The sequence below is a fragment of the Phacochoerus africanus genome, chromosome 3 (genome assembly GCF_016906955.1).
Source record: "Phacochoerus africanus isolate WHEZ1 chromosome 3, ROS_Pafr_v1, whole genome shotgun sequence".
Lineage (NCBI taxonomy): Eukaryota > Metazoa > Chordata > Mammalia > Artiodactyla > Suidae > Phacochoerus > Phacochoerus africanus.
The window spans coordinates 86,047,205-86,061,809 of record NC_062546.1 but is presented as its reverse complement, the minus strand read 5'-3'; the positions used below and the strand labels follow the sequence as shown (position 1 = coordinate 86,061,809).

At 35.1% G+C, this 14,605-nt stretch overlaps 1 protein-coding gene across 1 annotated transcript in view; it reads right to left on the bottom strand.

The window, feature by feature from the left end:
* Positions 1 to 285: 285 nt before the first annotated feature.
* LOC125123010 (inactive dipeptidyl peptidase 10-like) overlaps positions 286 to 14,605 on the bottom strand; it is a 333,549-nt gene continuing 319,229 nt past the window's right edge. Inside the window, exon 5 of the mRNA XM_047772091.1 lies at positions 286 to 1,749. Coding sequence (XP_047628047.1) covers positions 1,663 to 1,749 — 87 coding nt within the window. The 3' untranslated portion in view covers positions 286 to 1,662. The remainder of the gene's footprint in view (positions 1,750 to 14,605) is intronic.

The window sequence follows — 14,605 nt, the reverse complement described above, 5'->3', positions numbered from 1 at the left end:
TATTTCTTTTTTCGTTTTTGTTGTTGTTGTTGTTGTTGTTGCTATTTCTTGGGCCGCTCCTGCGGCATATGGAGGTTCCCAGGCTAGGGGTCGAATTGGAGCTGCAGCCACCGGCCTAGGCCAGAGCCACAGCAATGCAGGATCCGAGCCGCATCTGCAACCTACACCACAGCTCACGGCAACGCTGGATCGTTAACCCACTGAGCAAGGCCAGGGACCGAACCCGCAACCTCATGGTTCCTAGTCGGATTCGTTAACCACTGCACCACGACGGGAACTCCTTCGTTTTTTTTTTTTTAGTTTATTTTGCCCATGGATGTCCAACTGCTTAACTACCAGCTATTGAAAGTACTATCTTTCTTACATTGAATTGTTTTGCACTTGGTCAAAAATAAGTTAGGCAGATTTGTGTGGATCTATTTCTGGATTCTCTATTCTGTTTCATTGATCTATGTGTCCATCCCTTTGCTAGTTCCACATAGTTTTAATTACTGTAGCTGCTGAAACCTGATTTTTTTAAAGTTTGTTATTTTAATATCAAAGTCATTTTATATTAAAACTCTTCAGATAAACGAATATCATTTTGAAAACTTAGGGACATTGTAATATTTTTGTTTATAAAACACAAACACTTCTCCTACTATTACATGTGATTTTGAAAATCTCAATGAATAGAGAGAACACAGAACAAAGGTAAAGGAAAATGGCCAAAATTTATAATAGGAAAATATATCTTTGATTACAATCTCTCTGCCTTTTGTAGTGTAAATTAATTATTTTAAATAAGAAAAATAAACTCATCTAAAAATGTAGCACATGCATATTTCAGAAGATTAAAACTATCAAATAGAAGTTTCTTTCAACTGTAAAATTTCCTGTGCTCAGAGGCTTTCAATGCATTATATGAGGCTTCCTGCTTTAAGTCCATAAATTTTTATTGAGTGCCTTAAAGCACACAAAACTTTCTTGAATAATTTCCAATCATTTATTTCCTACAGAAACTAATCTGCTGAATTGCTTTTTTGATATTTACTTTGCTTTCTAACTGTGCGAATTACATCTAAATACAAAATACTCAACAACCATCATATTGCTCTAATTGTGCTATAGAGCTGACATGGAATAATGAAACACTAATTGCAACTAGAATATTTTATTGGTGCAGAATTCACTCTCTTCCTTGTCCCAATTTTAGAATTTTCTACAACCACAAAGCTTATACTCAAATACCACCAAATAATCCTTCAAACATAAAATAAAACCATGTTTTCACCAGTCCTTTTTCAAAATACACAATGCAGTTTAGGACACAGACATTAGAAAACCTCATAATCTGCATATACATACAATCCTCAGGGGCTTACCCTGGAAATGTCAACAGCCCCATTTGTTGGGATTTGCAAAGTTCTTCCACACACCCCTCTAAAATAGATAGACTTGGATCAGCACAGGCACCAGGCAGATGGTTCCAATCATTTCCTAGCTAGGTTTAGAAGACAGGACACTGTCGCCAAAAATCTCTTGTTCAATATGAGTTATCAGTATTCACCTGCAGCTACTGGTTATGGTAAATTTTCTCTAGTTGAGTAGATGACCAGGGAAAACTAAGAATTGTCACCTGAATGCATCACAAGGAAACAAAAATTTTTTTTTCAAAGAAGATCACTCCTTTACCTGTTTGACATCATACGCCAGAAGAACGTATTTTAGATCTGGTGAAACTGAATGTCTTGATGCTTTAAAGGTTACCTAGAAATGAAAACAAACAGGTATCTTAAAAAGCTTAATAACAGAAGCATTAGCATACCTTTGGATATGTAAATATAAAAAAGATCTCCCTTCTCAATATTGTAAATAGTCATTCTCATTCCTATAATAAATATGTACATGCAAGTACATATATATGATTATAAGAAAGATATAAAAACTTAGAGAGACTATATTACACATTTTATTAAGAAAAAAATTGCTAGTACATATCTGCTACATGTTATCACTTAAAGATTGTTAATATTTCATTATAGGAAAACCTAAAAGAAATGGACAAATTCTTAGAAAGGTACAATCTCCCAAGTCTAAACCAAGATGAAATAGAAAAGATGAATGACCAATTACAAGTAATGAAATTGAAACTGTGATTAAAAAAATTCCAACAAACAAAAGAACAGGACCAGATGGCTTCACAGGTGAATTCTACCAAACATTTAGAGAAGAGCTAACATCTATCCTTCTGAAACTGGTCCAAAAAATTGCAGATGAAGGAAGACTCCCAAACTCATTCTATGAGACCACCATCACCCTGGTACCAAAACCAGACAAAGACTCCACACAAAAAAAGAAAACTACAGGCCAATTTCACTGATGAACACAGATGCAAAAATCCTCAACAAAATACTAGCAAACTGAACCCAAGAATACATTAAAGTGATTGTACATCATGATCAAGTGGGATTTATACCAGGGATGCAAGGGTTCTTCAATATCCTCAAATCAATCAGTGTGATGCACCACATTAACAAACTGAAAAATAAAAAATATAGGATCCTCTCAATAGATGCAGAAAAAGCTTTTGACAAAGTCCAACACCTATTTCTGATAAAAACCTTTCAGAAAGTGGGCATAGAGGGAAACTACCTCAACATAATAAAGGCCATATATGACGAACCCACAGCAAACATCATTCTCAATGGTGAAAAGCTGAAAGTATTCCTGCTGAGATCAGGAACAAGGCAAGGATGTCCACTCTCACCACTACTTTTCAACATAGTTTTGGAAGTCCTAGCCATGGCAATCAGAGAATAAAAAGAAATAAAAGGAATCCAAATTGGAAAGGAAGAAGTAAAACTATCACTATTTGCAGATGACATAATACTATACCTAGAAAATCCTAAAGATGCTACCAGAAAACTATTAGAGCTCATCAGTGAATTTGGCAAAGTGTCAGGATAAAAAATTAAAATGCAGAAATTGACTGCATTAATATACACTAACAATGAAAGATCAGAAAGAGAAATTAGGAAACAATCCCATTTACCATCACATCAAAAAGAACAAAATAATTAGGAATAAACCTACCTAAAGAGACAAAAGACCTGTACGCTGAAAACCATAAAACACTGATGAAAGAATCAAAGATGACACAAATAGATGGAAAGATATACCATGCTCCTGGATTGGAAGAGTCAATATTATCAAAATGACTATACTACCTGAGGAAATCTACAGATTCAATGTGATCCCTATCAAATTACCAAGGATGTTTTTCACAGAACAAGAACAAAATATGTTACAGTTTGTTTGGAAGCAGAAAAGTTCAAAAATAGCCAAAGCCATCCTGAGAAAGAAAAATGGAGCTGGAGGAATCAGGCCCCCTGGCTTCAGACTATACTACAAAGCTTCAGTCATCAAAACTGTATGGTACTGACACAAAAACAGAAATATGGATCAGTGGACCAGAATGGAATGCCCAGAATTGAAACCATGTACCTACAGTCAACTAATCGATGAAAAAGGAGGCAAGAACATACAATGGAGAAAAGACAGCCCCTTCAATAAGTCATGCTGGGAAAACTGGACAGCCACATGTAAAAGAATGAAATTAAAATACTTCCTAATATCATACACAAAAATATACTCAAAATGGATCAAAGACCTAAATATAAGACCAGGTACTATAAAACTCTTAGAGGAAAACATAGGCCAAACACTCTTTGACATAAACCACAGCAACATCTTCTCAGATCCACCTCCTAGAATAATGACAATAAAAATAAAAATAAAGAAATATGTAGCAGGAGCAGGGCACATCCTAACTCCACTGAGAGAGACTGTACTGAGGACCTTTCTCCACTCATTCCATTTACCTCTTCATCTGGCTTTTCATTTGTATTCTTTATAATAAAACATGTCATTCTAGCAAATTATCAAATCTGAAGGGGGATTATGAGAACCACCAAATTTGTAACCATGTAGGATAAAATGTAAGTAACCTCTGGTCTCAGGAACTGAAGTTACCATCTGAGGTCCTTAACCTATGAGGTCTTCACTAACCCTGGGTAGTTTGTATCAGGATAAACTGAACTTAAGTCACCCAGAGAACTGTTGAAATAGCCTGGTTTGTTAATATCTGATCCAGATATCATGAGAATGGAGTGCTCTGGGAAAAAAAAAAACTTTTACATGGTAATGTTCATTTAAAAGGGGTGTTGCCTATCTACATCCATCAAGAACTGTCCACTTTAGAAGGTCAGAGTAATTATTGGCAATAATTCAACTCGAGGATTGCTTTTCATTTTTTTTAGAGCCACACCTATATGGAAGTTCTCAGGCTAAGGGTTGAATCAGAGCTACAGCTGCTGGCCCATGCCACAGCCCTAACAACCTCAGATCTGAGCCACATCTGTGACCTACACAACAGCTCACAGCAACATTGGATCCTTAACTCACTGAGTGAGGCCAGGGATCAAATCCTCATCCTCAAGGATACTAGTTGGGTTCTTAGCCCACTAAACCATGCCTGCTTTTCATGTTTTTTAAAAAGCCATTCAGTAATAATGAAAATAACCACAACAGAGATAATGGTATAGCTTCCATTGATCTATATCATCCATCACAAGCTCTATAAATTGCTTTAAATTTTGTAGTACTTAATAACCTACCCCCTGACAAAAATGTAAGGTAGGTATCCTCATCCTTACCCTTTCTTTCTCCTTAACTCATATTGAAATGACAGATATTAGTCTGTGGGGAATTTATGGTGACCTAGAGAACACAAATTCATTCTCTCAACTCTGCAGTATCAGAAGGTATACTTCTTCATGAGAAGGGGAGGTCTATTATTTAAAATTTATTAAAAAGGTAATGCCATAATTATAGTACTATGGGGATAAGAAAACTCTAATACCACAGATCATAATCTTTTCAAGGTCACAGAGAAGCATACATAGTGAAAAATACAGGAGGAACTCCTTACATTAGCTCTTAGCTATCTCACCAACAAGAGGTTCTTTTCTTTCTTTCTTCTTCCCTCCTTCCTTCCCTCCCGTTCTTCCTCCATTTCTCTCTTTCTTTCCTTCCTTCTTCCGTCCCTTTTTTCCTTTCCCTGTTTCTCTTTTAGAGAGCTACCCTGTCTGAAGTCTGGATTATTTAAGGAACATCTCACCTCCCTTTTCTCCATCCTCTCTCATGTGATGTTGCCCGCGCAAATTAACTTCACACTTTCACAGGTGCATCTGTGCCTCTGGTAACAACATTTTAGTATCTTTTACAGTTCCTACAATTATCTAGTCTGGCACTTTATTAATTATCACTATACTGCCTCCAGCTTATGCAGCATACAACCTGGGAAACTTTCCAAATACCTTTTCAGAGACCCAAGCTGCTGAAAACTTCTCTGAATTTAGAGCATTGTGCACAGGTGGTGCTGCAAAGAGACTTGCTGGTGATACATGAATAAGTCAAGAGACACTGGAAATCTCAGGCAAATCCCACTTACTATTAAGCTATTAATGTCATCATTGGTTGGATCTGGGAGATTAATTCTTCCTAGCAGCCACCAGAGACACTTTGGTCTACCCCAAGCCTAATTACAGTCATTAATGTAGTACCAATTGAGTCTACATGATATGGCCTAAAATTAGTGTTTGGGAAAGTTTATAACTGCCAATAATACTATTATGTTACCTACATATTTAATCAGTTAATTAATATTGCAATAAAAGGATGCAGAATATTTTCTATAGGTGTTTATTGGTATTATTTGCCAAAGGATGCTTGCTAGTGCAGTCTCAGACAAAAGACATTACAATGTGTGAACTCTGTGACCCAAGAATGTTCAATAAAGCCAAGCAAGGTGGGATAAAAAGGAAAAAATATATATAGATGATTAACTAAACAAATTAACAAGGAAGACAAGATACTTGATCAAGTTGAGAAAAAAATACATGCTTTCAGGCAGCTTGGGAAGATTTTCTAGTCCCTCATTTGTGTATGTCATTCGATCATACCAAAACTAATTTATTGAACATTCAACGTATGGTGAACACCATAGCAAACACTGAAGGTGCTACAAAGTTGAAAGCCAATGTCATTAGAATCTTTCTCATCTCACATGATAAGAAAAGTACTATTTGTCTATGGTAGAGCAGAGGTCCAAAATCCAGATGCCTTAAAAGAGTGGGTTGCAGTGGAAGAATGGAGCTGTCTAGATAAACTGAGGACAGATGGAGTAGTCAAGCTGTCTAGAAGGGGAAGTAACCCCTAAGCTTAAAATAACCATTATCTTATAGTAAAGTGTATACAGTATTTCTAACTTTAAAATTTTTTCAAGATAAGTTAGAAAAGATTTTAATTTACAATTTCATGGTTTAAAAATTATAGCCCAATACTTTGAAATATACTTGGTACCAGACTCTGCCTAGGGCTGCTAGTTTGCTAAATTTTGGTAAAGTAATCACAATTTGGTAAAACAATCACTGCCATAAGGATAGAGGAAGCGGAAAATGAAATTTAAAGAAGAGGGAAGGGGAAATGAGATTTAAGGAAAATAATGGCATATTTTTTCATATACTCGGTGGTAGGTGAAAACCTCGTGATCTGGTATTTCCCAGTTAAATAAAATTGTAGAGTACATTAGGAGAACAACCTTTAAACAATATACATGTAACTTAAAAAGATTCCTAGAGGAGTTCCCGTCGTGGCGCAGTGGGTAACGAATCCGACTAGGAACCATGAGGTTGCGGGTTCGGTCCCTGCCCTTGCTCAGTGGTTAACGATCTGGCGTTGCCATGAGCTGTGGTGTAGGTTGCAGACGCGGCTTGGATCCCGCGTTGCTGTGGCTCTGGCGTAGGCCAGTGGCTACAGCTCCGATTCAACCCCTAGCCTGGGAACCTCCATATGCCGCGCGGGAGCGGCCCAAGAAATAGCAACAACAACTACAACAACAAAAAAGATTCCTAGAGAGGTAGGATCAGCCCCACGGATTAATGGTAATATTATGCATATGTTACCATCAACACGGATATGACAGAGCTAATTACTGTTTTCATGAATGGTGACATTTATTTATTTTTTCCTTCATATATAATGATTCTTTTTCATTATAGCTGGTTTACAGTGTTCTGTCAATTTTCTACTGTACATCATGGTGACCCAGTTACACATACACGTATAGATTCTTTTTTCTCACATTATCATACTCCATCATAAGTGACTAGATACAGTTCCCAGTGCAACACAGCAGGATCTCATTGCTTATCCATGCAAAAGGCAATAGTCTGCATCTATTAACCCCAGGTTCCCAATCCATCCCACTCCCTCTCCCTTGGCAACCAGGAGTCTATTCTCCAAGATATTTAAAGCCAAGGAAGCAACAAAATCTGATTAGAATTTAGAATTACTTTTCTGGCAGTTGGGTGGAAAATGAGTTACATCTGATGACATCTTGCAGTCAATGAGATCTGGAAAGAGGCTCTTATGACAACCCTGACAAGCAAAGTCAAGAAGTTAAGGAAGATGCAAGGGCATAAAGAGGAGGGAGCGTATGCAAGGGAGATTGCTGATAAAAACAAAAGAATTTAATGATTAAATCTGAGGACTGAGAAAGAAGAAAGTATACAAAACACTTTTGGGTTTTCACATTTTTACCCTAGGGAAAATGTTGCTACTACAACCTAAGTTGGGAAAAAGCAAAAAAAAAAAAAGAGAGACATATTTAAAATAAAAAAATTAGACATACCAATTTTAGATATGCCATGGTTATAACTCCTATAATATAGTAGGGGGTTTTCAAGAGTTTTGTACAAAAGCCTGGAGTTTAAGAGATATTATCTGGGAGAGTCATCTTTAATCAGTTTTATGGAGTACTAGATGAAAGTTTACATTGAATGCAAGTTCATTCCCATCAAACAAAAGGAGCAAAACTTCTCAAACATGTTCTTCTATGGGTTGATCAGTAACAACACAGTTATTATGAGTGATGCTTACTATTGCTTTTATTCTTTAAATGGGTTCTTCCTTTAAACTATTGTCCAACCTGCTTCGCCTGCTGTTAACACCCTCACCTCTGTCCGCTCCTTATTCAAGCAATATTTCTCTCAAAGATCTTTCTAATTCTGCCCCTTTAAGCCTTCCCTGTCCTTTGCAGCACAAGTGATTCTTCGGAGTCGTGTGTATATAATTATATGTATAGTTCTTCTAATCATTGATCACTGTTTCATGATTGTTCTAGGTTGTTTAGAATCTCAACTTACATCTATTGCCACAGTAATGTCCCTATTAAGAGGCTCCATTACAATGATTCATTCTTGTCATAAAACATTATATCTAGAAGTAAAAATAGATAATGATGGTTTTCCAAGATGTCAGATATTGAATATCATGACAAGTAATCATTAAACACAAACTTAAATGTCAGAAGTGCCAGAAAAATATAAAATATGCATTTGTAAGGCTTAAGGCTGTGAAAAGACTTAGAGCAAGAGAAGAACAAGAGATTGTGTTAAAATCAACAAACATTGGTAAGAGGACTTGCTTACCTTAATATTGAGAAAAGACACATACATAACAACTGTACAGTTCAGGTGAATTTTTTTTTTTTTTTGGCCAAACCTGTGACATATGGAGGTTCCTGGGCCAGGGAATGAATCCAAGGTGCAGCCGTGACCTATGCAATGGCTGTGGCAAAATCAGATCCTTAACCTGCTGTACCATAGTGGAAACTCCAAGATGAGTAATTTTCTAGATCTTATAACAGGCTGGTGATAAAAATATGTTTATGCATATATATTTGGAAAAAAATACTGCTCCAAGGACTTGAATTAGAGAACCCACTAAGTCTTTAAATGTACGTGGGTACATTTTCAATAATGTAGAATTATGAAAACAAGAAGGTACATCTTGGAAGGGCCTCTGGTCTTTTTTTCCTGCTCTCTCTCACCCAATCAAAATCCCAATACAGGAGTTCCCGTCGTGGCGCAGTGGTTAACGAATCCGACTAGGAACCATGAGGTTGCGGGTTCGGTCCCTGACCTTGCTCAGTGGGTTAACGATCCAGCGTTGCCGTGAGCTGTGGTGTAGGTTGCAGACGCGGCTCGGATCCTGCATTGCTGTGGCTCTGGCGTAGGCTGGTGGCTATGGCTCCGATTAGACCCCTAGCCTGGGAACTTCCATTTGCCGTTGGAGCGGCCCAAAAAATAGCAAAAAAAGAAAAAAAAATCCCAATACACACATACACACACAACACAGCACCACTTATGTTTAATTTATTTGGCTATAACTTTCCTCATTACCTAATCTTTTAGTTTATTGACTTACTTGTTTAGTAAAGTCTCTCTTATTCTGGAAAAATAAAACATTAATTTTTAAAATATGTGATGAATTGTATATTATAAAGAAGCTTCTTTTATCCAAGACCCCCTATTGGATATCCCATAGGGGTTATCTCCCACAGGGTTTAAATGATCATGGAATGAGCATCGGGAAAGATTTTACAAAGCCAGTTGACCTTAAATGGATGGGCGGATGGGAATGGTTACTATATAGAATAAAAAGGAAGAGAAGATCAAGAGAAGGTAGAAAAGAAGGCTGATGTAATTGCAGTCAATTATGTGATCCCAAAGATGGTTCTCTTGCTCTGCCTGACCACAAATGGAAGGAACGAGGAAGAGGCAAATAGATTGTTTTTTATCTTGCAGCTCTAAATAAAGCCAGGAGGTTTTGTTATAGCCATAACTGCACTTATTTGCAAAGATTTAAAAAATCACACCTTTTATTTTTTCATGTTCACTTTTCTTAGCTACACAACTACTTAGCACAAGTGCTTGAATTATATTACTTTGTGATAGCTAGGACATTCATGTTGTATAAACTTAATAGATGGTCTCTTTTTTTTTATTTTGGCAACACACATTTTATTGATACTTGACTATTTTATTAAAACAAACCAACAAAAAACAGAGTTCCCTTCATGGCACAATGGAAACAAATCTGACTAGAATCCATGAAGACATGGATTCAATCCCTGGCCTCACTGAGTGGGTTAAAGATTCAGCATTGCCAGGAGCTGTAGTGTAGGTCACAGATGCAGCTTGGATCCCACTTTTCTGTGGCTGTGGTATAGGCCAGTGGCTACAGCTCTGATTCAACCCCTATCCCGGGAACTTCCATATGCTGCAGATGCAGCCCTAAAATGCAAAGCAAACAAATGAACAAACAAACAAAACCCTTCAATGCAGAAAATGTCATAGTACGAGTAGACAATTTCTAGGACAATTGAATCAGTTCTTACTAGCCCATGAAGAATGACTCACATATGTCTATTGTTCAGTAAGTGTGAACAGCCAAATTAATATCATATTGATTTGCATCTGAGTCTGTATACTAAAACCTTTAAGTTTTTTTTGTTTTTAATGGACTATGAAAACAAATGGCCTTTATATTCTATTAATAACTTAAAAAAAAAACAAACGAACAGGGCCAGCAAGGTGACTTTGAGAAGAATGTCAGTATTCTGCCATTCAAAAATACAACAAATTAGTAAAGCATATTAGTAAAGTATAGGCTGGAGAAAGAAGTTAAGGGATATTGTAAATTGCATATTTATGCAAATCATTCCATTGAAGTTCAGTTATGCTAATCTGATTCTTCAAATTGTCTCAATGTTTTCTAATCACAATATTTCAAACATATTTTTCTCCTAAACTGTGCTATTACATTCAGACAAAAAATGTAATGCACTAAATGCAATGTGATAAAGAATATAGTATATAGAAAGAAGTTCAAAGTTATGAAGTCTAAAAAATATCATGTTAGAATTTCTGTATAAGTTTTTCTAATTATGGCCTAATATAATTTGTTCAATATAACTCTTGCAAGATAAGTTGACCAGATTTATCCAGTAGAAAATTACTTAAGTTCATTGTTGTTGTGATATTGCATCAGGTAAATATTAGAGAGTAGACATAATTAACAGAGTTAATATTTTAAAATATGATATGGATATTTGAAGTATTTGTATCAGTAATATAATTTTATATCTGGCATAGGCCAGGAGATGGCTACTGAGAACTTTGTAATTTTTGTATTTTTAAAAAGAAGAGAAAATGTAGTGAACAATATTGCTTTATAAAAAATTAAATTTTAACCTGGTTTTATCTGCTTTAAAATGAGAAAAATTAGGAAAATACTAGTGAGTAAAGATTCAATTTTCTTGAGAGGTGATCAATTTTTCTTACAGATCAAAGACCCATTTAAAATTTATTTGACATCATTAGTTTAGCATTACAATAATAATCCTGAAAACAAGAGAGAACATAGGTTAGCAACTAATAAGAAATTTATTTATTGAGATTTAATATATTCTGAAATATTCTCCAATAATGCCAAATTTGATATCTATTTTCTCCTATTTTCTATTTTTGATTAAATTATTGTATATAAATATAGCATTTATTTATTTTTATCTAAGTGGATGTTGAATGCACAAAATTAGATTATTAATAAATTTTGTCTCTTGAAAAAGTGTCATTCATAATTGATTTAGCCAATAATAATACAGATGCCCAGTTAAACTTGAATATAAGATAAAAAACAAATATTTGGTAATACATGAAAATAATGACAAGCAATGTAAAATGAAGATAGCATAAAAGAATGGAATATCATATAAAAATTAGTGAACTACAGCTAAATATAAATATGCATGAATCAGTAGCAGAATGCTAAGTGATAAAAGGACATATAAGAATTTCATGGACTGCCTGATGCCACTCTTAAAAGTTAAAAACCAACTAAAACTAAAAAATATGTCATTTAGGCAAATATATACAAATATATTAATATATTATATAAATATATATACATAAAACCAAACGGAGTTAGATATTCACCAAAAACTCAAGGATATAAAAATAATTTCCAGAGTGAATTCGTTTAAAATTTGAGTTTTCCTTTACTAAATTTGTGCTTCAATGGTCCAATGTTAAAGTTCATCTTTATTGTTTACATTATCAGAAATGTCTATTAATAGACTCTAAGCTCAGCTGAGGGGAACAGCAGTTGTTTGAAACTATGACTGAACGGACTTTTGTGTTCCTGTTTCCTGAGGCACATGTGGAACCATGTTCTTCTGGTATAAATATCCAAGGATAAATGTGTGGGTTGTAGGACATGTTACTGTTCTACTTGATGCAAAATAATAAAACTATTACTCTAAGTAGAAACACAAATTTCACTCCCACTAACAAGGTGTAAGAGACCTGTTCTCCACATTCTTTCCAATTCTTTGCAAATTGAGAGTTTAACTTTGCCAATGGGATAGGTGCAAAATACGATCCCTTTGTTGACCACCATTTTTCTGTTTGTGAAATATGTTAAGCATTTATTTATTTGTTTATCAAGGATAGATGTTTCTTTTTGAACAGTATATTCATATATTTTGCTTTTTTCAGTTAAATTGGAAGTTTTTCATATTAATTACATACTAATACTTTTCCATTAATTAATCCTTTTTACCTCACCTTTATCATTTATCACTTGGCATTCTTTAGTATGCTAAAATATTTGTCTATGTACTCTGATTTTAACATGAGATTATAATAGATACAGGGTACAAACAACAGAATTTACAGAATAAGGCAATTTAGTGGGATAATCTGAATATACAATTAATTTGAGAAATCAAAGAATAATAAGATTCAGATTTTTAGTTTGAACTTCAGTGTGTCTTAAGTGTATTAACAACTGGATTATTATTCCACATAGTCAGGACTTAAGATATCAATTCTTCATTTCCTTCTCATTTGTCAGTATCCATTTAATAAGTGGAGATATCATAAATGGCCCTTATTTGCTAAAGCAAAGAGAAAGAGTAAAGTAAAAGAGTAATTTCTACTTCCCTGGTAGTGAAGAACTTTCTGCTTAATTGAGAAAAAAAATAAGACCTGAAATATCAAGTCAAATGCAGTGGAATGACAATAAGGAACAGTCAGTGGTTACCTTCAGATACAGTGTCTTGAGCCCAAATCCCCAACTCTAAACTAAGAAAACAATTTTCTATTCTCACCTCATAGTCACAGTTGAAAACACTGTAGAGTCCTCTCAACTGTGCTTAGAAATTCTGTTAGTCACCAAAAATACATAGATAAATTCAAAAAATTGTTTCCAGGGCAAATTAGTTTGAGTTGTCATTTACTAATATTGCATTTTAATGGCCCAAAGCCAGAAGTTATTTTTTTTCAATTCAATGATTTTTTTTTCTTTATAGCTGGTTTATAGTGTTCTGTTGATTTTCTACTGTACAGCATGGTGACCCAGTCACACATACTTGTATACATTACTTTTTCTCACATTATGCTCCATCATAAGTAACTACACATAGTTCCCAGTGATACACAGCAGGATATCATTGCTTATCCATTCCAAAGGCAATAGTTTGCATCTATTAACCCCAAATTCTCAGTCCATCCCACTCCCTTACCCTCCCCCTTGGCAATTACAAGCCTGCTCTCCATGTGCATGATTTTCTTTTCTGTGAAAAGGTTCATTTGTGCTGTATATTAGATTCCAGTTATAAGTGATATCATATAGTATTTGTCTTTCTCTTTCTGACTTACTTCTGGAACTGAGGGTCTCTAGTTCCATCCATGTTGCTACAAATGGCATTATTTTGTTCTGTTTTATGGCGGAGTGGTATTGCATTGTGTATATATACCACATCTTCTTAATCCATTCATCTGTCAATGGACATTTAGGTAGTTTCCATGTCTTGGCTATTGTGAATAGTGCTGCAATGAACATGCAGGTGCATGTGTCTTTTTCAAGGAAAGTTTTTTCCAGATATATGTTCAAGAGTGGGATTGCTGGGTCATATGGTAGTTCTATATATAGACTTCTAAGGTACCTCCATACTGTTTTTCTTAGTACTTGTATCAATTTACATTTCTACCAACAGTAAAGGAGGGCTCCCTTTTCTCCACACCCCCTCCAGCATTTGTTATTTGTGGACTTATTAATGATGGCCATTCTGACAGGTGTGAGGTAGTACCTCACAGTAGTTTTGATTTGTATTTCTCTAATAATCTGTGATGTTGAACATTTTTTCATGTGCTTATTGGCCATTTGTATGTCTTCTTTGAAGAAAGGTCTATTCAAGTCTTTGCCCATTTTTCAGTTGGGTTGTTGGCTTTTTTGCTTTTGAGTTGTATAAGTTGTTTGTATACTTTCAAAATTAATGCCTTGTTAGTTACATTGTTTGAAACTATTTTCTCCCATTCTGTAAGCTTTCTTTTTTTTTTTTTTATGGTTTCCTTTGCTTTGCAAAAGCTTGTCCATTTGATTAGGTCCCATTGGCTTATTTTTGCTTTTATTTCTGTTGCTTTGGGAGACTGACCTGAGAAAATAGGCATAAGGTTGATGTCAGAGAATGTTTTGCCTATGTTCTCTTCCAGGAGTTTGATGGTTTCTTCTCTTATATTTAAGTTTTTAAGCCATTTAGAGTTTATTTTGGTGCATGGTATGAGGGTGTGTTCCAGTTTCATTGATTTACATGTGGCTGTCCAGTGTTCCCAGCACCATTTGCTGAAAAGACTTTTTCCCATTTTATATTCTT